The following is a 27549-nucleotide window of genomic DNA, read 5'->3' on the forward strand; positions in this document are numbered from 1 at the left end:
ATAGGAATTTTTCTGGAACAAATGGACAGGCTTGTGAGGACTCAGATGATGAAAAACAGGGTGCATCACCCAAGATCATCGATGAGTCGTCTATATATGCCAAGGAAGCTGGGTGGCAGGGGCTTGTCCAGGGTTTCAGATCTGTGTGCAAAACAAGAGAAAAGACTAAGAGAGTATTCCACTTCTGCTAACACAAATCTCCTGAGGGAAGTGTGCCGACTGGATGAAAATTATACTGCACTTAACCTGAGGAATCCTAATGGTCGAGAGATCTTGACAGTGCATGATTACAAGGCAGAATGGCAACAGAGGGAACTGCATGGGCGCTACTGTAAGCATCTGAACTCTGATCATAATAATCATGACCTTTCAAGCAGGTGGCTGACAGATGGAAGTCTTTTCCCAGAAACAGAAGGCTTTATAATTGCTATGCAGGATCAGGTTGTCGCTACCAATGCCTATAGAAGACATATCATCAGAGATCTGAGCATAAGTGATAAATGCAGGCTTTGTAACGCTGCAGTAGAAAGTTTTCAGCACATAGTTTCAGGCTGCTCAATATTGGCACCAAAAGAGTATTTGAGGCGACATAATAATGTTGCAAAAATAGTGCACTTGAAATTGCAGCAGGAATTTGACTTCTTTGAAGAAATGCCCCTATACTATTCTTACTCTCCTCCTGCATTTATTGAGAGAAACCAGATTAAGATCTATTGGGATGTTTAAATGATCACTGACAGGCAAGTCATTCATAAAAAGCCTGACATCCTAATGTTGAACATGAATCAAAAAGAAGCCTTGATAATTGATGTAGCCATACCAGCAGATGAAAATTGTCAAAGAACAAGAGGTGAGAAATTGAGGAAGTATCAAGAGCTAGCATTTAAGCTCAAATGTATGTATGGGCTCAATAATGTTAGAATAATCCCAATCATAATATCTGTGAATGGTCTGGTTCCTAATTCAACAGTGGAGAGCTGTAAGGCTATTGATGTCTCAGAAACTCTGGTAGGGAAAATGCAGAAGTCTGTTCTGCTTGATACAGCTCGCCAAACGCTCCAACATATTTGGTAAAATACTCCATCAATAATAGAAAATAATGCCAAGAGGTTGCATAAATTTTGCCCCTATTCGCATAAGCTATCCGCAACTGCGTGAAAAAGAGAAGGATAATAATAATAGTAATAATAATAATAATAATGCTATTACTTTAATATAGTGATTCTGTTTAAAGAAATATTCTTGAGGGTTGTTTCTATTTTATTTTGATTTGAGAATTAATTTACAAAACATAGTATGTTGTATTTGTTGATTTGTTGTAAATATTCTCCTTTCTTCTGATGCTCCTGTATGCGGACATAATTTCTCGTGAAATTATTTGCATACAGAATTATTTTCGCTAAGACTTATTGGTGTAATGGCATGTTCTGTTATGTGTACCGTATATACAGTTTTTCTTTCTTATTATTGGATATATTATTTTTTTATTATTGAATGGACAGCCACTTTGTTCCTTTATTCTTGTTCATCTGTTATACTAATTTTCTTTTACTTTTGCTATTCTGTCAATTTTGATGGTTATTTTAATAGAGGCTGTTTGTATTTTGAAATAGGTACTGTACGATATAGACATTTAATTTTTATTTTTACTTTCAATTCTATTGCCAACATATTATTTCATTTTCTTTATGCATTTTTTGTGATTATTGTTTGTGCTTTCTTTGTGGGAATAGAGTTATTATTATTATTTTTATTATTATTATTATTATTATATGTTCCAAAGGTAAAGTGAACAGTACAGGTGTTATAGAAATTGACTTAGCTCAATAAGAAAACCTGGAAAACATCAGTTCCTGGTTGAATTGATCATCACTGTCAATTCCATTATGTGTGTGTGTGTGTGTGTGTGTGTGTGTGTGTGTGTGTGTGTGGTGTGTGTGTGTGTGTGTGTGTGTGTGTGTGTGTGTCATCAGTCTATTTTTATGTCACAACCATGAGGAAAATAATACTTGAAATGTAACTCTGGTAATAAAACTACTAAAATATGACAAAAGCAGTCTGTCCCATATTCAATGGGTAAAAGATCCACAGCTTAATAAAATACTCCAAAGAAGAGTTCAGATCAGGGGTCGAGCTATTGCATTTTTGCTAACTGAATTTCGAAGGATAGAATCAGAAAGGCTGTACAGTACTGTAAACTCTACTGTAACAGGGAATAGCAAAGTGTTACCAGTTACACTCGTTTCAGAAGTTATTAAAGTTACTAGATCAATCCTCTCAACAGTAATAAAGTGAAATCAACTAATATTATTTTTTTTTATAATTTAATTATAAATTGTTTTACCTGTACTACTTTCAACTAGAAAATTACAACTAAACAGAAAGAAACAAGCTATTGCGTCTCCTCGATTACAACCACTTGTAACTAAACAGAAAGATCAATACAGTACCTAAACACGTGAATTCACCTCCATCACAAATTTTTGACGAAGTTCAAAAAGTACTATTTTCTGAATTAAACTCAAAATTAATAATATTTTTCATCTCAATTATCGATTCTGATCAAAAGGCGAAAGTAGTTGCCTCATTGAATTTCATACCTGCGCACGGTTCTTTCTTGCTGGTACAGTACTGTTTTCAAAAATGTACTATAAAGTAAGTATCTGACTCAGTGTTTGGTAAGATTTAGTTAAGACCATAGGTGTTGAAAGATGCTTGTGTTTAATTTTCAAAGAAAATTCGTGATATTTGACAACAACTTTCTGTTCTCCTTAGTTCCCAGCATGATTATTTTATTCGTTGTGAATTATATTATTATTATTATTATATATTATTATTATTATTATTTTTTTTTATTATTATTATTATTATTATTATTATATTATTATTATTATTATATATTATTATTATTATTATTATCATTATATTTCCTTTTTAATTGAAAGCAAGGTTGCAGATCACTATTGGACAGGAGTTAAATTACTGAAAAACCACACAGATGAAGATCAATGTTCTATAGAAGATGAACATAAAGCTATTATATTAACAAGGAAGGTTGATGAATTGATTCGAGCTGAAAATTGGTGGCTAATATTAGATTTAAGAGAACCATCAGAGATTTATAACGAGCTAGTTAGGAGGTTCCATAGCATTTATGATAGGAGTATAATAAAGGTCAAGTTAAGAGCAAATAATATACATAATCCCTGGTTCAATGATAGTATAAAGCAAATGATAGAAAGAAAAAATGAGGTTTGGAAAATGGTTAAGAGAGACAAATATAATATAGATCTGAGAAATCAATTTAAATTATTAGAAACAAGTTGACTGACTTGATTAGAAAGGGAAAAATGAATTATTATTTTAGAATGTTTAACAATAACTTTAATAACACGAAGAAAACTTGGGAAATCATAAATCAATTTGTTAACAAGAAGAAAAGACCAGCTCTAAAACAATCAATTGAGGCTAATTTTAATTTAAATGAAAATAATCAAATAATGAACTTAACAGAGAGATTTAAAAGGAGCTTTAAAGAAAAAATAGAAGAAATTACAACAGAGATGAATGGACAACATTTTGATTTGACCTTGAACTTAACAGAAGGGAACTACACAATAGGTAATAAGATGAGTATGTATTTTCAAAAAATGAAAGAACAACACCTCTATAGTATTATTGGTAAACTTAACAATAGATCATCTGCTGGTCCTGATAAGATCAGATCACTAGATATAGTAAATAATATTTTCTATCTAAAGCTGGTACTTATGCATCTATTTAATCGAATAATTGAAACAGGGAAGATACCTCAAAGCTTGAAAGTAACGTATCTCAGACCTATCTACAAAAACGGGGTAAAGAAAAGTGTGGATTCTTATAGGCCAATAGGATCGATTTCAGTAGTAATGAAAATCCTGGAACACTTTATTAGTATGCAATTGAATCAATACTTGACTAGACATAATATAATAAATGAGGCACAATACGGTTTTGTTTCAAAAAAATCAACAATAGATTTGTTAGAGAAAATGACAGACGATATCTTTGAGGACTTAGATGATAATAAATTTGTCATAACAGTAGCAACAGACTTAACAAAAGCGTACCGTATGATCTAGTGAATTATGAAATAATTCTGCAAAAAATTAAAAAAATAGGCATTGGTGGGAATTTGCTGAAGGTGTTTGAAAATTACTTTGTAGAAAGAAAAATTCATGTAAACATAGGTGAATATGTTAGTACAGATTATAATCAAATATGTGGATTGATTCAGGGCAGCATTTTATCTCCTGTTTTATTCAATTTGTATGTGAATGATTTAGCAAGTCTCAAATTCAGAAGCAAATTACTGCAGTATGCAGATGATAATATTCTATATATGATACACACTGATCTGAATATAGGTATGAGATACATGCAGGAAGACTTGAACTTAGCGAATAAGTATTTTTTCAATAATGCTATCAAGATAAATTCAAAAAAAAACTAAAGTTATTATATTTAGAAATCATAGAATCAATATCAATATACACAACCATAGGTTAATATGCCATAAGGTAAATTGTCTTAGAGATAGGTTGAGAAATGATTGTACATGTCAACAATTAGAGTTCAATGAAAGTATTAAACATTTGGGAGTGTTTTTTGATGCAGACATGCGATTTGGTTCACATAATGATAGAATTTTGAAAATTATGAAGGCTGCTCTGTATAAGTGCTCTAGAATTAGCAGGTGCTTTCCAATTAGTACTAAAAGAATAGTCTATTTTTCCATGATACAAGGTGTAATATTTTATGGAATAACATTGCATAGTTTGGCACCAAGTTATTTGAAGCAGCCTGTCTATGATGTAGTTAGGAGAATAACGCAAACTTTGTTCAATGGAATTGAGATTCACTTGTTGGGTATCATGTCAATGGAAGCTCTTGCTAAATATACTGACCTGTCCAGAAATTATTTTAAAAATGAATTCAGGGAAGTTAATGAGATAGGTTATGGTTTAAGAAATAGGGCATTTAGACCGCAAAGATATAATAATAACTATGGTAGGAGATTATCAAAATTAAGAATTCCTTACCTGCTGAATTGTCTGCCACCTGAGTTGAGGAATTTGCAAGGAAAAAGCGAATTGAGAACAAATTTGAAAGATTTCTTTATAAGAATAGCTGAATAGGATAAAACATCTTTTTTCAAGTGATTTTATTATGTGTTAGTGTGTTAAAATTTAGTCAGGTTAGTAAGTAGTCATGTTATAAATATGTAAAGTTAGTAGCATACTAAAGTTAGTGAACAGAGAAGAAAAGGAAACATAAAAATAAAAATTCCAATAGGCTAGATTGATTTTAATATGGAAAATAGAAAGAAAGTATTGTATGTAAAATGTAATATGCTGATAGGTTTCAGATTATAAAAAAATATTGTAATGAATTATTACTGATGTTTATAAATTTTGAAGGTTATTTGATTGTGCTTCTGTGTTGTGTTCGATTGTGTAGTCTCTAGTCTGACGGCTACGGCCATCTGAATTTCGTTACTTGTGTATGAACAGTCAAAGAATTAAAGAGCGACTCAAGTGGTGAAAATCGGAACTTACTGTATGTCAAACTCTCAAGAATTTCCTCATTGTAGAATAAATACAGTAATGATTGAATGTGAATATATTATTAGACTATTATGTAAATGATTTTGACACTCCTCAATCAGCTATAAGCTAGAGGAGTAACTAAAAGCACTGAGTGTATTATGATTGTAATGTAATTTGAAGAAATGAATAAATTGAATTGAATTGAATAAATTATTATTATTATTATTATTATTATTATTATTATTATTATTATTATTGTTATTATTATTATTATTCATATAGCCTAGTCAAACTCTATTTTAAACTTTATATTTGAAAATTCAGTCAGCGGTTAGACACCGAAGCGGTAACATGTAGAGAGTGTTTAATAGTATTTCAGCAATAGTATACATAGTTATAGTAGTGTCGTTTAGTGTAGTTTAGTGTCGTTCTATATATTTAATAGAACAATAGATTTGCTTATGCTAGAAAAATAGAGCCGGCTGTGAGTGGAAGTAGTACGCGTGTGCGCGCTCGCGTCCGTGCGTTCGCGTCGCCTGCCGCGGTCGGTCACCTCGCGAAAAACGAACTGGCGAAAAAGAACTGCTGAGCCGTCGTAATAATTATAATATCAATCAGAATGAATGGAAAGGAATGGAAACTAGTTAAGCCTTCGACTTTCTTAGTTCCAGAATTTGAAGAAGTTGAAGATAGCTGCAATTCATCACCACCACCAACAATCACCATGAATGAAGGAGATTCATCTCCAGTAAATTCATTCAACCAGACCAGCTTAAAACTCCTGCAGAGCAAATACTGTATAATGCATGGAAAGAAGCTGATAATAGGATGCGGGCAGCAGAAAGAAAAAACAACATGATTGAAAAGAAACTAGAAGATCTTCAAATTTAGCTGTGTCAGTTGGAGAGCTGTAACGTCAACTCGGTCCCTGCATCTTCCAACAATTTGAAAGTTGTTAAGAGTAGTAATTCTGATCAACATCAATCAACTCCAATGAGGAAAAATCAACTCAAGAGTGAAAAATCTGCTACAGCTAAAAATACATCGCGTAGTACAGATTACTGCACAGATGAGGAGGAACTTGCCAAGGAGACAGAATGGGTGAGAGTGAAAAATGGGAGATCTAAGAAGAGGAAGCTGAATACTTCGCTTACCCCTCCATCAGAAGGAAAAACAACCAATAAGGGTGAGTCAGTACAGCAACACAAAGTAAAAAAGAGTCCTCCATTACCACCAGTAATAGTGGATGGCATTAAATCATACAATAACTTCCATGAAAAGTTAGTTAAGCTACTGCCAAGTTGTAATTTCAGTGTGAAACTACTTGGAGTGGACAGTTTCAAAATTAACTTAGTAAATGAGGAGGATTATAGATTGCTCACAAAGGAGTTGAATAAAGAGAAGTTTACTTGGCATTCTTATGAGAACAAGCAATCAAGGCCAATCAGAGTTATGGCTAAGAAGCTACATCACTCATGTGAAGCAGAGAATATTGTGGAGGACCTCAAAGATAAAGGGTTCAAAATTCTGAACGCAAGCATAAAGCTTAAATGGAGAACTAAAGAGCCCCTAGATATGTTCATGCTTGAGTTTGAAGCAGGAGAAGATGTAAATAAAATTTACAAAATCACCAACATAATGGGATGCAAGGTAGAAATAGAGGCAATGAAGAAATCAAAGCTCATTGCTCAATGCAAACGATGCCAAGCTTATGGACACACCCAAAAATATTGCTTTAAAGAGTTTCGTTGTGTCAAATGTGCTGGTAAACACAGCTCGAAGGATTGCACAAAGGCAGCTGGAGAAAAGCCGAAATGTATTCATTGTGGTGAAAATCATCCAGCAAGCTATCGTGGGTGCAGTGTTGCTGTCGAACTGCAGAAGATACGAAGCAAAAATATGAAGCCCCATTCAGGACCAATCAAGCAAGTGGATTCGCGCAAGGAGCATTCAACTCAACGCATACCTGTTTCTCCCACCGAAATAGAAACTACGAGATTGTCAGCATTCGATAAACCCTTATCATATGCTGATACTACAAAAAAAGGTCTCGATAAGAAGATGAACAAAAATAATCAAGAGGACGGAGTGCTACAAACTTCACAGCTGATACTAACCAAGCTGGAAAAGCAAGAAGTACTATTATCCTCCTTTGAAAAAAGGTTACAGAAACTGGAAAGCAGCACCAACCCAGCTGGGAGCAGAAGGAAGCAATGAACCACACACTGAAAATTATGGCATGGAATGCCAATGGCATTCTCCAGAAGAAGCAAGAACTAGAATTAGTACTCCATAACGACAAAATAGACATCTGCCTTATTTCAGAAACACACATGACAAACCAACCCTATCTCAAACTCAGAGGCTATAGAACATACCATACTACACATCCAAATAATCCAGCAAGGGGAGGTAGTGCAGTGATCGTGAGAGAAACAATACAACACACTGAAGAAAAGGAATACCAAACAGATGGAATTCAAGCTTCTGTTGTATCACTGGAGCTCAAAGGATGCAAAGTGTCATTAGCAGCAATATATAGCCCTCCAAGACATGCACTAAAACATCGAGACTACGTAGAATTCTTCAAACATCTTGGAAGAAGGTTCATCGTAGGAGGAGACTTCAATGCTAAAAATACCCATTGGGGCTCCAGGATAACCACTACAAAGGGTCGAGAACTGTTTAGTGCAATTCAGCAATTCAAATGTGAAGCAATATCAACTGGAAACCCAACATACTGGCCAACAGACATAGGAAAAATTCCAGATCTCATAGACTTTTTCATCATCAAGGATTTCTCCACAAACTACATCAAAATTGAAGACAGCTGTGACTTGACATCAGATCACTCACCAATTATACTCACACTAAGCGAGAGTGTAATAGAACGAGAACCATCTCAATTTCTCTGCAATAGATACACAAACTGGGAACAATTCAGACACATACTGGAGGAAAGCATAGATCTCAATGTACAGCTTAGAAGTAAAGATCAGCTTGAAGCAGAAATTGAGAAATTTGTGACCTCCATTCAGCAAGCAGCCTGGGCAAGTACACCAGAAATAAAAAGGAGGACTCAAGGCAACAACTATCCTTCTGAAATGAAAAAATCTTCTATTACAGAAGAGAAGAGCAAGAAGAAAATGGCAAAACACTAGGGATCCAAGAGACAAGACTGTGCTGAACAATTTATCCCAGCAGCTCAGAAGAGAAATAAAAAATCTGAAAAATGAAACATTTTCCAAGTATCTCACTGAGCTGACTAATGAAAAAAGTACTGACTACTCCCTATGGAAAGCTACAAAGTGCATTAAAAAGACTTCAAGCCAAAATGCACCCATTAAAAATGTGGATGGTACGTGGGCTAGAGACAATAAACAAAAATCAGCTAGGTTTGCAAATCATCTGGAGAACATCTTTAAAACTGATGACAGCTATGATGATGATGAACATCTGCCACATACTGTTCAAGAATCAGCGAGGATCACACAGGTCACTGTAATTGAAGTGGAAAATATGATCAAGAGTAGCATCAAAACCAGGAAGGCACCAGGGTTTGATCTCATAACTGGAGATGTATTGAAACAGCTTCCAAGGAAGGCTCTCTTGAAGCTTACATTCCTCATAAATACATCTTTTAGGCTGAGATATGTCCCAGATTACTGGAAAGTTGCAGAAGTCATCATGATTTTAAAGCCTGGAAAAGCACCACATGATGTTACATCTTACAGGCCAATCTCTCTCTTACCTGTAATCTCAAAACTATTTGAAAAACTGCTCTTGAAAAGATTAAAGCCAATTATAGAGAGTAAGAAGTTGATACCAAAAAATCAATTTGGATTTAGAGAGAAACACACCACCATAGAGCAAGTCCACAGAATCACCAATTTAATTGAGATGGCTCTTGAAGAGAAGAAAATTTGTAGTGCAGTATTCCTGGATGTTGCACAAGCATTTGATAAGGTGTGGCATAGAGGCCTATTAGCAAAATTGAGAACTATGCTTCCAGTTGGATACACTGAAATATTGGAGTCATATTTAGTGGGAAGATATTTCAGAGTCAAGCAGGAAGACGCCTATCCAGAGCTAAAAGAAATTGGAGCAGGAGTACCTCAAGGTAGTGTTCTTGGGCCAATTCTATATCTACTGTTTACTAGCGATCTACCTGAGTTGGAACATGATACAGTTGCAACATTTGCTGATGACACGGCTGTACTAACTCTGGGCGACAACAGTCAGGAATCTATGAGGAAACTTCAAGATGCTGCTGATGAAATCTCCAGTTGGGCTAAACTGTGGAAAATCAAAGTGAATGAGACCAAGTCTGTCCAAGTCAACTTCACAAACAGAAAATGTGAGCAAATTCCCCTAGCCATCAATGGGAAACCTGTTCCATTTGCTAACGAGGCCAAATACCTAGGCATGACTCTGGATGCAAGGTTGCGTTGGAAAGCACATGTGAAGAAGAAGAGAGAAGAACTAGGTATCAGATATAGAAGAATATACTGGTTGATAGGCCGAAATTCTGCTCTTTCAACTTACAACAAGATCCTCATCTACAAGCAAATCCTGAAACCAATATGGATGTATGGAATCCAACTCTGGGGCTGTGCCAGCAAGAGCAACGTCGATGTAATCCAACGATTCCAGAACAAAGTTTTGAGGAACATCGTCGATGCTCCAAGATTCAGCCGAAACGCCGACATTCACAGAGACCTGGGGGTGGAGTTCGTTGCAACAGAGATTGGGCGCTTCGCACGCAAGCATGCAGACAGGATCCAACGGCATGAAAATGAAGAAGCAGAGATTAATCATGTAGGTCTAATAACCTAACATTATGAATAAACAATTGAACCAATTACTCAATAATCCAACGGTCCTGTAACCTAATCACAAGCCACTTATTGCAGTAATAATTCTTTCAATTTCAATTCTTTCTCTCAGTTCTTAAAGCAGCGATTCTATTATATTCACTTGATTTATTGGATTGAATGAATAGAGTTTATTGAGCTTGTTGGCTCACTAAAGAACTCTCATTTCGAGCTGTGCTCTGTCCGATAGAGAATGCTCAAAGAGACCTGCCAAGTCAAACTGATGAGCTGAGCATTACAAAGATGGCTGTGGTCTAGTAAGTATCTAGTAGGTATCTTATCAATATTGATACTCACAGTTAACAACCCTCTGTTTTCATTGTAGAGATTTAAGATTTGCGTTTGTGAAATAGATACATTTTTCTTCTTCAATCTCCAAAATGACTACCAGAGCTCAGAAAGAGTATGAAAACATAGAATCATATTTTATATATGCTCTGTGAAATCAGCTCGTGATGGGTCATCGATACTGTTACATTCAGCAATATTGATGACAGTGAATAAAAAAGTATCTTATTTACTCATAAACTGTAAATTAGTGGACGAAAATCCTGCTATAGTGCATTTGATGGTCATTAGCGTCATCATCTATTGGCAAGATGTCTTCAGCCATCAAATTCCATTTGCAACTTGGAAGGCTTGTTACTTTTATCAACTTAAGCTTGTTGAGTAACTTGAAAGCCTTATAAGGCTTAAAGTAACTTAAAAGGCTTGTAGGTTCGAGAGCAAAAACACCATTCAAATACCGTGATAGATTATATACTTGAATACAAGAGTTTGAATAGAAAAAAATGTGTTGTGAGTTTTTAAGTTGATGTTGGTGTGATGGGTGGCTTTACTGTTGCAGAGCTTCAGCAGCTGCACCCTTTGGCACGGCTCGCGATAATTGCGAGCTAAGTGATCACGACTCCAGGGATCTCAATCTCAATAATCCGGCGTTTTTTGAGAACACTGGTGAATACGACTACTATGAACGGTCGCAAAGTAGATCCGGACCAGGTGGTGACTGTCTTGATGGTGAGCACCGATTCGAAATCGTTAGACTGCGGTTCCTATTTATTTATTAATAAAAAGGATGCAATTTTGAGAAGCTCAACTTAATTAAATAATGGAAAACTTGTTCTTGATTGAGAATGAATTATTTCGCATACCTTTTTTTCACTATGCGAATGAAAAGGCGATATCATCACTAATAGATTGAGCCTTAAAATTTTTTTGAGCAAATCATTGATAAATAATAATAATTATTATAATGAATGGAATAGTGAAGGAGACTTCTGAGGATATCCTGAAGGCTTCTCTACCTGCTTAATCCAAATTTATGACATTTTCATCGACTTGCACTTTAAATACCCTGCTTTCATGTAGTAGGCAATGGGTGGTTGAAGTTATTGTTAACAGGCTGAAATTTAAAGTTGGCGAAACCCTCGAAGGCAGCAAACTCTGATACTAGCTAATGTGATGACCGTGATAACGTTCTAGTGGTCTAATAACCACTGGTTTTCACAGATTTTAGGAGCGGAGCCTTTCTGATCACATCAGTTGGCCAGATTTTATTGTTCTTTGCGCCTGATTGCACCTACACAAATAGTCCTGTTTGTACGTGTTCTGTAGAGCTACCTGGAAATTAGAACGTACGGCCACGCGTTTATGCTTCCTCATGTTAGGAATGAATGATGGATGTTACAAATAGTATAGGCAATATAATGTTTTGTTGCAGTTAGTCAAGTCTGCAGTGAAGACGGTATGGAGTTCACTTTGAAAACTCCTGAACCTTTTATTGGACGAATTTACACTTATGGATACTACGATAGATGTTTCTATCGTGGAAATGGAGGAACAGCCAACGTGTTGAGAATCAGTGGAGCTCAAGGATACCCAGATTGTGGAACTCAGAGAGTCAGTACACTCCTAAAACTATATGATTTCCATTTCAATTTCCTTCATAAAGCTTTGCTGTGCAATTATCTGTATTAATTAAAAACTACCCTCCAATAAGAAGTACAACAGGTCAACCTGGAAATGATCATGAGTTGGAAATGATCATACAGTATGATAAGAACATATTTATTTTATTTATTTATTTATTTATATTCTTGCGTGTATGAAAAATATTGAGTCTAATCTAATTATTCACAATTGATTAAGAAAAACATCTTGACTTGTAATTTCACATTATTTCAGAAAAAGTACTATGTAGCTAAAATCACTTACCTTGCTGGAAAATTAAGTTTGAAAAGATAGGGATCAATTTTGTCGCATCTAACATTGGAGAACATCAGCTGATACATTTTAGTGTCAATATACAGTGGTAACTTTTTCCATTGAAAGGATTTTCTTCCCAGAGGTATTTAATTTGCATTTGTGAATTCGTGATGGGATTAGAGTAAAAACTGGTTTAATACAACTTGAAACATTATTTTAATTGTAATAGCTATCAGAATAAGGAATCAATGATTATTTTTAATATTAGTGAAATTCTACAACTTCACGTTCTCAACTTTTTTTAAAAGAGTCAAGAGTGATATTTTGTAGAAATATTCTCACAGAGTAGTCATAAAACATACAATAAACAAAAAATCTGGTGTGGTACACTCACACAACTTTCCTTGCTCATCGAACTGTGAGCCTCATTCTTGAATGAATGAATGAACAAGTTTTCATTCTAGAAAAGCAAAATGTTTAGAGAAGCTCAACCATTATGGAATAAGAGGTGTGGCTGCAAAGTGGATTGAATCCTCTGTCACTGAGCGAAGACAATCAGTTAGCATTTCAAAAAATGTTCGCCCTTCATCTGCCTCATCATGGCTCAACATGAAAAGAGGGGTACCACCAGGCTGTATACTATCCCCTGTCCTATTTCTGCTGTACATAAACAAACTGAAAAGTGAGAGTGACCAGGCTAAGTTGTGTATGTACGCTGACGACGTTTCATTGCTGGTAAATGGCATTCATTAATCATGATTCCCTCATCTCAAATTTGAACCAGGAATTGGAAAATTGTAACTCCTGGTTCAAAGCAAATGGCATATTACTAAATACTGAAAGAACAACCGCTGTGAATTTCCCACTTTCCTCACGGAATATAAGACTATTGAGAAACTCTCAACTGAATGCTACGAATTCCAGTATCTCATTCAACTCTGATACAAGATTCCTTGGTGTTATTATAGACGAATCCTTAACATGGAACACACATGCCGAGCAACTTATGAAAACGCTCAGTTCTGCATCGTATGCAATAAATGTTTTGAAGGATAGACTACATGCAGTCTGGGTGTCTTACTGGATATCAACAGAGGCTACTTCGAGAGTTTAGTAAAGTGCGGGATTTTGGGGTGCATCGTCTCATTTAGATGAAATATTTGAAGCCCAAAAAAATATTATTCGGCTAATTTTTAATTTGAGATGGAGACACCCATGTAGAGACATCTTCAAGAATGAAAAAATTCTCACTGTTCCCTCAGTTTATATTTACTCAATAATCATGTTAGCATTCAGAAACCTCAATATACTTAACAAAAGCAATGAAACAGCAAGAGAAACAAGAGCACATAACGTATTATACTACCCAATGCATAGGACAACTAAATTTGAAAAAGGAGCACTATATAGAGCAGTAAAATTCTTCAACAAACTTCCAAGCGAAACTAGAGTTTTCAATTCCAAATTTCAATTCAAGTAGAATATCTTGGAGTATTTGACAAATAGAGCTTATTACTCGGTTCGCGAGTTTTTAGATGAATGACTGATGATTTTAATTTTTTTAGCGCTTTCCTCCCTCGGATCCAACTCCAACCTATCTAGACACAAGGCTTGATTGGATTCAAATCGAAAACTTGTAGCCTTATAATAGTTACTAAACTTCTCTAGGTTCTTATTATGTATTTTATCAATTTGTGATTTATATAATTAAATATATGTAGAATTGTGACAACGCAGAAATTCTTCACATGTTGTAAATAATATTGTAAACGAATGAAATTGCAAATAAATAATTTGAATTTGAATTTGAAATGTCAACTTCACAATAATTTCAAAGAATAGTACTCTTCACCTAGAGCGAGTCTGTGTGTAAGGAGGGAGAATAATAAACGTGAGAATAGTTTAAAGGAATAACATGATGACAATTGGCGGCTACATATAATATAAAACAATGATCATACTATTTGTATTATATAATTGTTTTCAGAGTACATTTTCCATTGTGTAAATTATTTTTCCTACAGGTACCTTGAAAAGTGAACATCCCTGCACTGATTGCAGGCAGCAAAGAATCACTCTTCTGCTCTAGTGCGCGAAGTAATACTTTGCGTATAATATTTTTTTCATAATCAGCTGTTGACATTGTTGGCGTGTATTTTAAATGTGAATTTGTCCTATCTATATTTTTTCTGATTTTCAAAAAAATTAAAAATGAGAACTCATTAAATTATACATTTTGAATATTATTAATTATTCATTATTTTAAATAATATTTCTTTCATTCATAAATTGATTGGTTGAAAAGTTATTTTGAAATTGAGATTTACTGAGAATTACTGTATTCAAATTTCAAAATTTATTGGATTAATTCAATTTTTAATTTGAATAAATTATCGATTATTGATTTTCAATTGAATTATCAAGTTTAAAATTAATTAAAGTTGTTATTAATAACAACATCATACAAACAAACATTTGATGGATTTCAGCTATCATTTTACTCATAATCAACCACTTTTCGATTATTCAATGGTAACTGTAGGAAAAATTTAATGTGAAATACGTGCGCAAAGTTCCTCTGCTGCACTCAAGAAACCATTCCGTTTCTTTCGGTGCAGCAAACTGTCACTTTGTGCACTAGTTGCACAAATAACTAGTGAAATCCAATGATTTTTCAAAAGTCGTCAAAACAGCTGTTCCACAGATGAAATATCAAGACTATGTGTTCTTTTGAATAAACTGCTCTTCCTACCTACCTCATTCACGAGAAGGAGGTTACAAGGTCCATTTCTCATGGATGGCGTGGACCCCCTATTAGTTTCTCAGGAAGGAGAATCATGCCAGTTTATAAATAACTATACAGGGTAGTAGTATAAAAAGGGGGACTTGCGATTGAAATCAGCTGTTTTCTTCCCCTCCCCTCCCACCAAGGTCGTCCCCACCACCCCCCCCCCGGCCTAGGCAGGGTCGGTTTGTGACGTCATCAGCTGTTTAGTGACGTCACTTGACCTCGAAATTTCCCTCCAAAAATTTCCCTCCTTTTTTCCTAACCTCAAAGACAACATAACCTCAAAATTTCCCTCCTTTTTTCCCCTAACCTCAATTAGACAACATAACCTCTAAATTTCCCGCCATGGGAATTTTCCCTCCATTTTTTTTTCTATCCTCAGATTTAGACAACCTCTTTTTTTTTCCTGCCAGGGGTGCGCGCGCGCTGATTTCACAGCCACACACTCAATTGTATGTGTTGTAATATGAAATAGGCTATTGAAATTAAATATTAAAGAAGTAGTACCAGACGTCTATTACACAGACTGCTAAGCGCACACACAGCGCTCAGTGAGCAAGTATTGATTTTCACAGACAGACACACACAATATTGTTGTACATCTAATAGGCTATTGAAATTAAATATTAATTTTTAGCTCTCTATTGATTTCCACCTTACCCAGTAAGGTTTGTAAGTGCATAGACACTAGACCCAGAAGAGAGTATTGATTTGGTGTACTGCAGGTTGCATAATTTACCCAGCGTCTTCTCTTACCTCTGCACTTACCTTTGTAGCTATTGATTTTCTCCTTTTTGGCTAACAAGCTGGCAGGAATGGAAGCTGAATAATTGTTGTTGGAATGAATAATTTGTTTTTCTGCCCCTTCCCCCCCATTGGGGTAGGGCATGTAAAAAACTGTCACAAGACAAGCTTGCTATATTGATTTTCCTCTACAACTGACACAGTTTTCAGTTGTGTGTTTAGTGTAGTTTGAGTAAGGAAAAGAGAAGAAAGAAAGAGACACAGTATGATTCAGTTATGCTTTTTTTATTAACACATTATGGTAATGAACACACAAAAACTTTTTCGATTCTCTTTTGAGATAACAAACATGATTGAGTGTATTGTGAGAGTGTTAGTAACCTATATTAATAATTCAAATATTTATATGTGAAAGATTTCTAAAACATGTGAAACACTAGAGTGTGTTAGTGACATACAAGTCACAAATTTGATTCGTTTTCGATTCTCTTTAAAACAAGAGTGAGTCTATTGTGTATAACAAACAAGAGTGTTAGTAACCAATATTAATAATTTTAATATTTATATGTGAAAGATTTCCAAAAAAAACATGTGAAACACTAGAGTGTGTTAGTGACATACAAGTCACAAATTTGATTTGACAAAAACACATACACATCTTTTTTTTAAAAAAACACTATGATTTTCTTCTGAATAACAAAAAGTGTCAGTGTTGTTAGTTAACATACAACAATAAGTGAAAAGATTTATATATATATAAAAACACGAATAAACACACACACTATAGAGTCTTTATAAGGTTGAAGTTGTTGAGTATTTCACTATTTAATAATTATGTACCTTTCAAAAGAAATGACGCACTGTTTGACTTTACAATTGTTTCAACACATGTTAATCAGCTTTTCGCACTGTCAGTTCAATTTCAAACCATAATTTGTTTAAATATTCATTTTGAATATGAATTTAACACAATAAGCTCCACAATTTTCTTGTTGAACACAAGCTGATACAATCGCGGAATCTGCATGTCTTATTCTCATGCACTGTTGTTCAATATTGTAACTTATTTCGGTGGAATCAACATACAACCTGATAATTTTTGATATCATCTGTAACACATCAAATAAAATTATTTGCTACTAGAAGATGTTTTTTTCTCTAAGGGTTAAGGAGAGTAGGATGTAGAGGTTGAGGTTGTAGAAGACACAACAGGATCCTCATCTGTTAATAGTGGAATTTTATAGTGTCCTAAAGCTAATGTACTAATTTTATCACTACAGATATACCTTTTCTCATCCTGACAACTAAGCGCCTTCCTATTTTGTGAAATTGTCATTACTTTATGTTTTTTCGATCTAATTAAATTCTGGCTTCTGTACACCTCTCTACCTTCGAATAGGCAATTAAAATAGTCTTGAAATGAAATGTATTGATTAGACTTTGGATGTTGTGCTGTTAATTCGCGTGACAATATACATCGTTTTACACCCTTGGCTTTTTTAATTAGACCTACTTTACGTTCATTTTCTAATCTATCTTCTGTTTCTTTATCAAAATGTTGCTGCTGTTGACCAATAATTTCATTATACAATCTGCATGCCCATAGTTTTGACCATAAACCCAGAAACTGATAAGGAGCTTTAGAAGCAAATTCATCTTTCATCTTACCAACAACCATACGGTTATGTGTAGAATAAGCTGGGTGATCTACAGGATAATTTGACGTGTCTAGCCAATTTTTTAAATCTTCATTTGTCCTTATGTCACAATAAAAGTCCACGGTTTTAATCAGGTACATCAGACTATCCGTGTCTTGATAGAGGAGTTTGGCACAGGGACCATATATCTTTCTAATTACATCATAATGGAATGAATACATTACTATTTTACTCAAATCTAAAATCGAAAAACCAATGTAAATAGGGTTGTTTAGCAAAATATTTTCCTTGTGTAGAGTTATACCACATATGTTCTTCCCAAAAATCAAACGATCTTTGAACGAGGGACGAGCTATATATTTCAATAGCGATTTCTCGTTATTAACCAGCTTTAAATCCATTTGTTTCCATAAATTCATACACGATTTACCGAAAATCACATTGTTGAGTAATTTGTGGAAATCTTTTTGAAATTTATTCCTAGACTGTTGTCTTAGCTGTGTGTTCAAACTTATGTATGGTTCTAGAAATTTGCTTTGTTCAAAAGAAATGCCTCTACGAATGTTTGTCAATTTCAATCCATGTTCTATAGCTTGTTTCAACAGTGAATAGTGGCATACATAATTTGTGTGATTTGTAAGTGAGGTTATGAGTCGAGTCTGATTGGATGGGAAAACTTTTTGATTTCTTGCCAGAAAAGGAAAATCGTTGTGTGTGTCGTGCAAGTCTTTTGAGTATTCTATGTCTACTTCAAAAACATAGCCTACTGTTTGGTCCTCGCTCCAATTTTTCATGTTGGCAACAGCATTGTCTATTTCATGTCAACTCATCCAAGCAGAATTTGCCCTTGGTAGAGCTGCAGACATGGCCAATCCATATAAATTGTTAATGTCCATAAAAGGTAGAAAACTGTTAGGTTTTTGGGTATTGTAAGGTGCCCCAGTATAGTGATTATTTGCAACTGCATGTCTGTGAACACACGTAACTATTCTGCCCCTGATAGAGGAATGGAAAAATGCATACATCGAGTAATCTGTTAAAAGTTCCAACTTAATTTTAGTATATTTAAGCATAGCATCAAAAGAAAAACCAGGAAGTGTGAAATAGTGTGCTGGGTCAAGTTTGAAAGTCTTGAGACTAATGTTGCGAAAAGATTCCATTATGTCAGCTAGGAGTAGTACGTCTGTTTTCAAATATAAGTCACTGTATTGACCAAGTGTGCAACAATTGAAGTGTTTCCAAACCGTTTGTGCATGCCGATAATCGTCTGCACTTATTGTACTATCACAAAGAGAACTGTAAAATTCTTCTATAGGTGGTAAACTTTCCTCGTTCATTTTAGCCCAAGAATCACAATATTCGTATGGAAAAACTCCTTTACGTGATACAAGAGGTAAACTTTGATGTTCGAAATGTTTCGATGTGTGTTTGAGAATACCAGCTATTTCCTTAATAGATGGTGTAGGACCAGCTGGTTGTAAAAGGTTAGAGGTTAACGAATCCAAACTATCGGGTAGAAATTTGAACGAATCAAGAAATCTGAGATGGAGTCGATTGGACAATCCTATAGTAAATGATATATAGTTTTCACTTGTCTGAGTAATTACGTGTAATTTTTCAAATTTATTACTACAAACGGAACCGAGTGCAGAGACAATTAGGTGGGTGTCATAAGATGCTGAATTGTGTAGAAATACTGTGATGTATGTTTGGCATTGTCTTTGTAAGTTACATGCATTGCAAAGAGCAGTCCTGTAGTAACCAGTGAGATGACAATGATCATAAACTTTATCGTTTTCAAAAGGATTTTCGCATGCGTCGCAAAATTTTGCATCAGAATGCATTTGCTCCTGTTCTCTTGTTAATATATTGATTAATATTTTCTCTTTATGTTTCGTTAATTGTTTCCTAACAAGTTTTTCAAAATCGACAATTGAACAATAGTGTGATTTGGTTTCTACTTTACATGTAGCTACATCAGTTGTTCCCTCATCCCCGCCCTCTTCCTCATCATCATCATCATCGGTGTCCGCCTTTTCAACAAGCAGTAACAAATCAGAATGGTCTTGTCTAATTGTTTCGCTAATTTGTTGCGGATAAATTAGATTTTTATCGTCAATACCGTATACATTAACAGAAACTGTCGGGTTATTCTTTTCAAATCTATCTAGTTCACAAATTGGGGTTGGAAAATCAATGTTATTGAAATTATATATTGGATTGCTGTTGTTTAAAAAACGAAAATAACGATTATCAATACACAATTTACAACTACCTTTAATGTGTCGCGCTAGTAATGCATACATAAAACATTTAGAATCTGTTTGATTCTGTGGGTTTATGATACAATTTCTTTTAGATATACTGTTGGGTAGCTTAATATATGAAGAACCATTTGGTTCTTTCAATGGTCTGTATCTATTAATTCTCAGCATCAATCCGTCAATATTTCGTAAGGACCAACCACTGGATTTTCCTTGATAATTTGTCTCTTCTATAAGTAAATTAAAAAATGAATCGCGAATCTGTTTTTGTAAATTGTCTAATGATGTAACAATAAAATTGTTTGTTTTAAAAGCCATATCGGCTATCTCAACAATTTCTTGACTGTCTTTATTTATTTTCTGGTATGTAGATTCCACCACAATATTAAACTTTAATGCGCCGCTAGTATGAAACTCGTGAGCTAATAGATTGTAAATATAATTTTGTAAACCATTGAACATTGGATTGTAGTCTATAAATGGTTCGTGACCGGATTTACTGTGTGCATAATTGTTATAATTATAAGTTTTCAAACACCCTCTAAATTCATTCTCTAATAAACTAAATGGATTATATCTATCTGCTGTTTGGTCCTTTCCCGCTCCACTAACAGCTGTCTGCTGTTCTTCTTCTTCTTCTGCAGTTTGCGCCAATCTTTTCCGTTTAATAGGTGCCATATTTGTAGTTACTACTACAAATCACCTACGGTAGAAAAAAATAGAAAAAACATAATACAGCAACAATATTTACACTCAAAGTAACAATGAAAAAAGATTATTACCTGTTTAGTTCTTTTTGTACTAATTACGTGTAGTCCTCTGTTTGGTAGATAATTAGATCTTGAACTTGTTCTTTCTTTAAACAATAGATATTTTCCTATGTCTGTGAGTAAATTTGTTAGCAGTCACCTAAAATTCGTTCATTTTGTTGTGGGTGTGCTTCTTGGAACAAGACCAGACCACCAATTATAAATCACAAATGACGGTGAATTTAGTGTGTATTAATGAGTGATCAGATTTCACCATCCATGGCTAGAATATGTTCGAAAGAACATGAAGGTATTTGCAACAAAACTGAATTGGAGATACCAACCATTATTAGCAAACCTTCTAGCATTATTCAATGCTAAACTGTAAGATGAATAGGTTATTTTCATATTTCTAACTAAATTACACAAACACTTTCCATATCTTTTTGTAATTCGACACAGGACCATAGTTCATTTGGTGTCATTATTAGTTTTCAAACACCCTCTAAATTCATTCTCTAATAAACTAAATGGATTATATCTATCTGCTGTTTGGTCCTTTCCCGCTCCACTAACAGCTGTCTGCTGTTCTTCTTCTTCTTCTGCAGTTTGCGCCAATCTTTTCCGTTTAATAGGTGCCATATTTGTAGTTACTACTACAAATCACCTACGGTAGAAAAAAATAGAAAAAACATAATACAGCAACAATATTTACACTCAAAGTAACAATGAAAAAAGATTATTACCTGTTTAGTTCTTTTTGTACTAATTACGTGTAGTCCTCTGTTTGGTAGATAATTAGATCTTGAACTTGTTCTTTCTTTAAACAATAGATATTTTCCTATGTCTGTGAGTAAATTTGTTAGCAGTCACCTAAAATTCGTTCATTTTGTTGTGGGTGTGCTTCTTGGAACAAGACCAGACCACCAATTATAAATCACAAATGACGGTGAATTTAGTGTGTATTAATGAGTGATCAGATTTCACCATCCATGGCTAGAATATGTTCGAAAGAACATGAAGGTATTTGCAACAAAACTGAATTGGAGATACCAACCATTATTAGCAAACCTTCTAGCATTATTCAATGCTAAACTGTAAGATGAATAGGTTATTTTCATATTTCTAACTAAATTACACAAACACTTTCCATATCTTTTTGTAATTCGACACAGGACCATAGTTCATTTGGTGTCATTATTATTTTACACTAGAAAAAAATGCTATGATAATATTTACTCTAGTATTTTCACGTTAGTGTGTTTGTTATCATATAGGTAAAAAATCACCTCACTTTACTTTCGGTGATGCAATTTCAGCGACCCCACTCCTGCGCAAACATAACTATTTCTAGATTGTTGCATAATGTTGTGCAATGTGAGCAGAGAAGGTTGTAATCCAATGTGAAGTTATCCAGGCTGAGAGCAGTGATGGGTGGAGCCAAGGTCACGTGATAGGGGTCGCTGTCCATGGCTAGAATATGTTCGAAAGAATGTGAATGGGGTTGCCATCCATGGCTAGAATACGTTCGAAAGAACATGAAGGTATTTGCAACAAAACTGAATTGGAGATACCAACCATTATTAGCAAACCTTCTAGCATTATTCAATGCTAAACTGTAAGATGAATAGGTTATTTTCATATTTCTAACTAAATTACACAAACACTTTCCATATCTTTCCGTAATTCAACACAGGACCATAGTTCATTTGGTGTCATTTTTTCTAATTTATTTACACAAGAAAAAATGCTATGATAATATTTACTCTAGTATTTTTCACGTTAGTGTGTTTGTTATCATTATTTGTGCTCACTACCTATAGTAGTGAGAATACATTAGGTTTCTCATAATAAAATCAAAGTATACTCTTTGGAGTTTCTGTCAAATGAACGATATCTCTCCGGGGTTAATTTCTCTCAAAATGAATGGATCGATATATCAACTCTTATTTTGAAATTCAAACATATGCGATGTAATGTCAAAGAAATCCTGTCAACGACATTTCTACATTACTAAGTATTTTTATGGGACATAGACACTGATGCTCCAAAAAGAGGTTGTTTTTTTAGATTTTTTTAATTTGAAATAATTTTAATGAGAAAAAAAGATGTTACAAATAGTTGTAAAACATACCTTTGAAGAAGAAGAAGTTTTTGTTAACAACGACGACAATTGTTATTTCTCTCTCAATCAAATAATAATAAGAATGAATGCACACACACACACACACAAAAGGCTGCTGGCTGGTAAGTGTGACTGCTTTCAATGGTAGTTGCTTATACAGAGAGACAAGTGTTCCGTTTGAGTTTACAGGCAGCAATAAAACATTCCGGTCAAATTGAAACTGTTTTATGTCATTTACAAAACAGGAGAAAGTGTGAGGTGGAGGTGGCAAGTCTCAACAGAAGTGGGATGGCGAGGGTCGAAGGGGGATAATGATAGGGTAGGCTAGTAGACTCTTGTCATTGTCTCAATAAATTATTCAAATGATGTTTTTGCACACTCTTGTCATTGTCTCAATAAATTATACAAATGATGTTTTTGCGTCTTGCATGCAAGAACTCCACCACCACCAACCCCCCCCCTTGCACAGACACACACAGATGAGGAAGGGGAGAGGGCACCACCACCACCCACCACCACCACCACCACGCGCCCCTCTGCTCAGACTTGTGTGAATTGTAATCAGTAAACTCAGACGACCAGTGTCTCTCTCTCTCTTGTCAGAATAAAGAGACTTATTGATTTTTTGTTTTGCTGGTGAATGACTCTTTGACCCCCCAGTCACTCTCTCTCTCTCGTCAGAATAAAGAGACTTATTGATTTTGCCTTTGTTATAAATGACAGTATTTGTTCAACTTTGGTTTTGCTACCCTTGTCTATTATTCAACAAAGCAGAGCCGGTGATACTATCCTTTTCTAGGTTCTCAATGATGCCAATTTTGTTTTTTCACAGTGCAGAAAAATAATTAATACAGAGAGAATCATCACCATCACTATTCTTCTATATCTTTTATCTACTGTCATTGAAACGTGGACCACACTATAGTAGCAGTGTATTATAATTTCACTTTATATAAAATACACAAAACACACACCTCAGCTTAGGCAATATTCTATCAAAAAATACTGTGTGTGTGGGTGTGTGTGTGTGTATACACATTGTTGCAGAATAGGAAGGGTGGTGGAAAAAATGGATACACAAGGAACAGCATCTTCTTCTTTCTGTTTAGAAGCATTCAACTTGAAAGCTAAACAAGAGATTTTCACACTTCCTCCAACACTAGTAGTAAATTGGTGGCCACAGGAGATATTTCGAATTTATAGAGCGAAAACTATTCTCAGTCAACATGGTTTAAAGATTGTGCTAAAATTAGTGGACCCTGACTCAGAAGGTGATATTGAGTTTGAACTTCTATTACCGGATACGTTTTTGTGTGTTTTACATGCAGACAACATTGCAGACTTCAACAAACACCGTTATTGGATTAAATTTGAAAAGAGAGAAGGTTTACAAACTCTGGTAGAAATCTATAAAAACAAAGTGCAACACACACAAAACTACTACTCACCAACAACATGGGATATATAATCAAAGTCGAATAAGTTACAATAATTTCTTTATTAATATTATAATGTTACATTTTCCACTATTTACAATACCACAAATTAAATACAAATACAACTCTTTCCTTATGTCTACTGGGATTATGCTTTAGAACATCTAGCTTAATTCTAATTTTATAATTCAAATCAATGTTAGAGCTCTCAAATTCCTCCTCTAACCAATAGTTAGACACATACAATTCTTTATTTGAACAACTTTGGTTTTGCTAGCCTTGTCTATTATTCAACAAAGCAGAGCCGGTGATACTATCCTTTTCTAGGTTCACAATGACGCCAATTTTGTTTTTTCACAGTGAAGAAAATATAATTAATACAGAGAATCATCATCATCATATAGGTAAAAATCGCCTTACTTTCAGCGAAGCAATTTCAGCGACCCCACTCCACCCCCTGAGCCCAAACTTAGGTGTGGATAGAATTGTTGGGATATATAATCAAAGTTGAATAAGTTACAATAATTTCTTTATTAATATTATAATGTTACATTTTCCACTATTTACAATACCTCAAATTAAATACAAATACAACTCTTTCCTTATGTCTACTGGGATTTACACTTCGCTCTCAAGTTTAATTATAAAATGTCAGACAGCCTACATTGGCATTGTGAGAAGTTTTGTGTGACTCTCACTCACCCTCTCTCACTCACTGTCTCACTCCCTCACCCACTGTCCACTCACTGTTCACTCTCTTTCTCGCACTCTCTCACTCTCAGCCCTACAGTGGGAACATTATTCAGATGTGAACCCAATTTCACATTAGTCAACTTGCTTTACACTTTGCACTCAAGTAACTTCACACAATGCCAAATGTAGGCTGTCTGACATTTATAATTAAACTTGTGTGCAAAGTGTCTAGCTGAGTTACACATACCTCTATTGTAGGCATTCTTGCAAGTTGACTAATGTGAAAGTGGGGCTCACATCTCAATAATGTTCCCACTGTAGGGGCTGAGAGTGAGAGAGAAAGAGAGTGAAAAGTGAGTGAACAGTGGGTGAGAGAGGGTGAGTGAGAGTCACACAAAACTAACACTATACAATCATCATACCAATTGCACAATGGTGGCTTGGAGTCCACCTTAAAATTGTAGGGACCATGCCCACTGCACTAGTGTCGAGTGAGAGAGAAAGAGAGTGAACAGTGAGTGATCAGTGATTGAACAGTGAGTGGACAGAGAGGGAGGGAGTGAGACAGTGAGTGAGTGAGAGTCACACAAAACTACCATATAGGTAAAAATCGCCTTACTTTCAGCGAAGCAATTTCAGTGACCCACTCCACCCCTGAGCCCAAACTTAGGTGTGGATAGGATTGTAGGGATATATAATCAAAGTCGAATAAGTTACAATAATTTCTTTATTAATATTATAATGTTACATTTTCCACTATTTACAATACCTCAAATTAAATACAAAATACAACTCTTTCCTTATGTCTACTGGTATTTACACTTTGCTCTCAAGTTTAATTATAAATGTCAGACAGCCTACATTGGCATTGTGAGAAGTTTTGTGTGACTCTCACTCACTCACTGTCTCACTCCCTCATCCACTGTCCACTCACTGTTCACTCTCTTTCTCTCTCACTCTCAGCCCTATCACCCAGTGGTCACCCAGTGGTCACCAGTGCGAAATAAGCTACAATATTGAACAACAGTGCATGAGAATAAGACATGCAGATTCCGCGATCGATTGTATCAGCTTGTGTTCAACAAGAAAATTGTGGAACTTTTTGTGTTTAATTCATATTCAAAATAAATATTTAAACAGATTATGGTTTGAAATTGAATTGACAGTACGAAAAAGAGATTTCACATGTGTTGAAACAATTGTAAAGTCAAACAGAGCGTCATTTTACTTCTCGTCATTTCTTTTGAAAGGTACATAATTATTAAATAGTTGGTCACTCAGTGGTCACCCAGTGGTCACCCAGTGGTCACCTAGTGGTCACTAGTGGTCACCCAGTGGTCACCTAGTGGTCACCTAGTGGTCACCCAGTGGTCACCCAGTGGTCACCCAGTGCGAAATAAGCTACAATATTGAACAACAGTGCATGAGAATAAGACATGCAGATACCGCGATTGTATCAGCTTGTGTTCAACAAGAAAAAAAAGTTTACCCATCCAAACAGACTCGACTCATAACCTCACTTACAAATCACACAAATTATGTATGCCACTATGCATAGCAAGTTACACAAATCCCTATTGTAGGCATTCTTGCAAGATAAGTTGACTAATGACACACAGTTTACACTAGAACAACACACAAAAATGAAATGGTTTGCAAATAGGTATTACCTTTATATTTTATAAAATGACTATATCGAGTAAATATTTATAATAACCCAATCATGTAGTTCAGGGTCAATGGCTTCTACCATCTCACAATACGTTCTACTTGTGTGAAAATTGATAACTAATCCTTGACCATTGTTAAAAGAAAGGATACTGGTGGCATGAAAGAAAGTATTGCTCATTATGCCTAGGAAATTCTCTGCAGAACCAAATGGTTCTCTAATATGTGTATTGTTGAAATCAAACACAACTTCTACAATCCACCTGGTACCACTTGTGTATTGACAACAATTTTGACTCAAACAATTAGACTTTTTTCCTCTATCCGAACAGCACATTTTTGTAAGATGATAATGATGGTTAGCTGATGAAAAACAAAGTTAACCGGTTGGCACTACTGCAAGCTATTGAGGGTGATGTAGAGTGTGATGGAGATATGGTGTACACCTCTTCTTCTTCTTTTTCTGTGATATTGCTAACAACACCTCTTTGTGACAGTATGAAACACAACTCACAACTGAACTATTGTCTTTTTCTGTGATATTGCTAAACAACACCTCTTTGTGACAGTATGAATCACAACTCACAACTGAACTATTGTCAATTGCTTCAAGAAATTCTATAAATGGAAATGAGACATGTAGACATGTGCGCATGTCATATTTACAATTTACTCGAGAACAAAGGAAAAATCTAAATCGAAACCCCCTGCAACAGCCATATACCAAGTGTCGAGAGTATTTAGGATAGTAGGATAG

General features: G+C 34.9%; 1 protein-coding gene across 1 annotated transcript in view; it reads left to right on the plus strand.

The window, feature by feature from the left end:
- The window catches only part of LOC111054701, a 248893-nt gene that overhangs the window by 120581 nt on the left and 100763 nt on the right, over nt 1–27549 (plus strand). The window contains exons 13-15 of the mRNA XM_039441977.1: nt 9749–10375; nt 11310–11479; nt 12183–12361. Of these exons, the coding sequence (XP_039297911.1) occupies nt 9749–10375; nt 11310–11479; nt 12183–12361 (976 nt within the window). The remainder of the gene's footprint in view (nt 1–9748; nt 10376–11309; nt 11480–12182; nt 12362–27549) is intronic.

The sequence above is a fragment of the Nilaparvata lugens genome, chromosome X, assembly GCF_014356525.2.
Source record: "Nilaparvata lugens isolate BPH chromosome X, ASM1435652v1, whole genome shotgun sequence".
Lineage (NCBI taxonomy): Eukaryota > Metazoa > Arthropoda > Insecta > Hemiptera > Delphacidae > Nilaparvata > Nilaparvata lugens.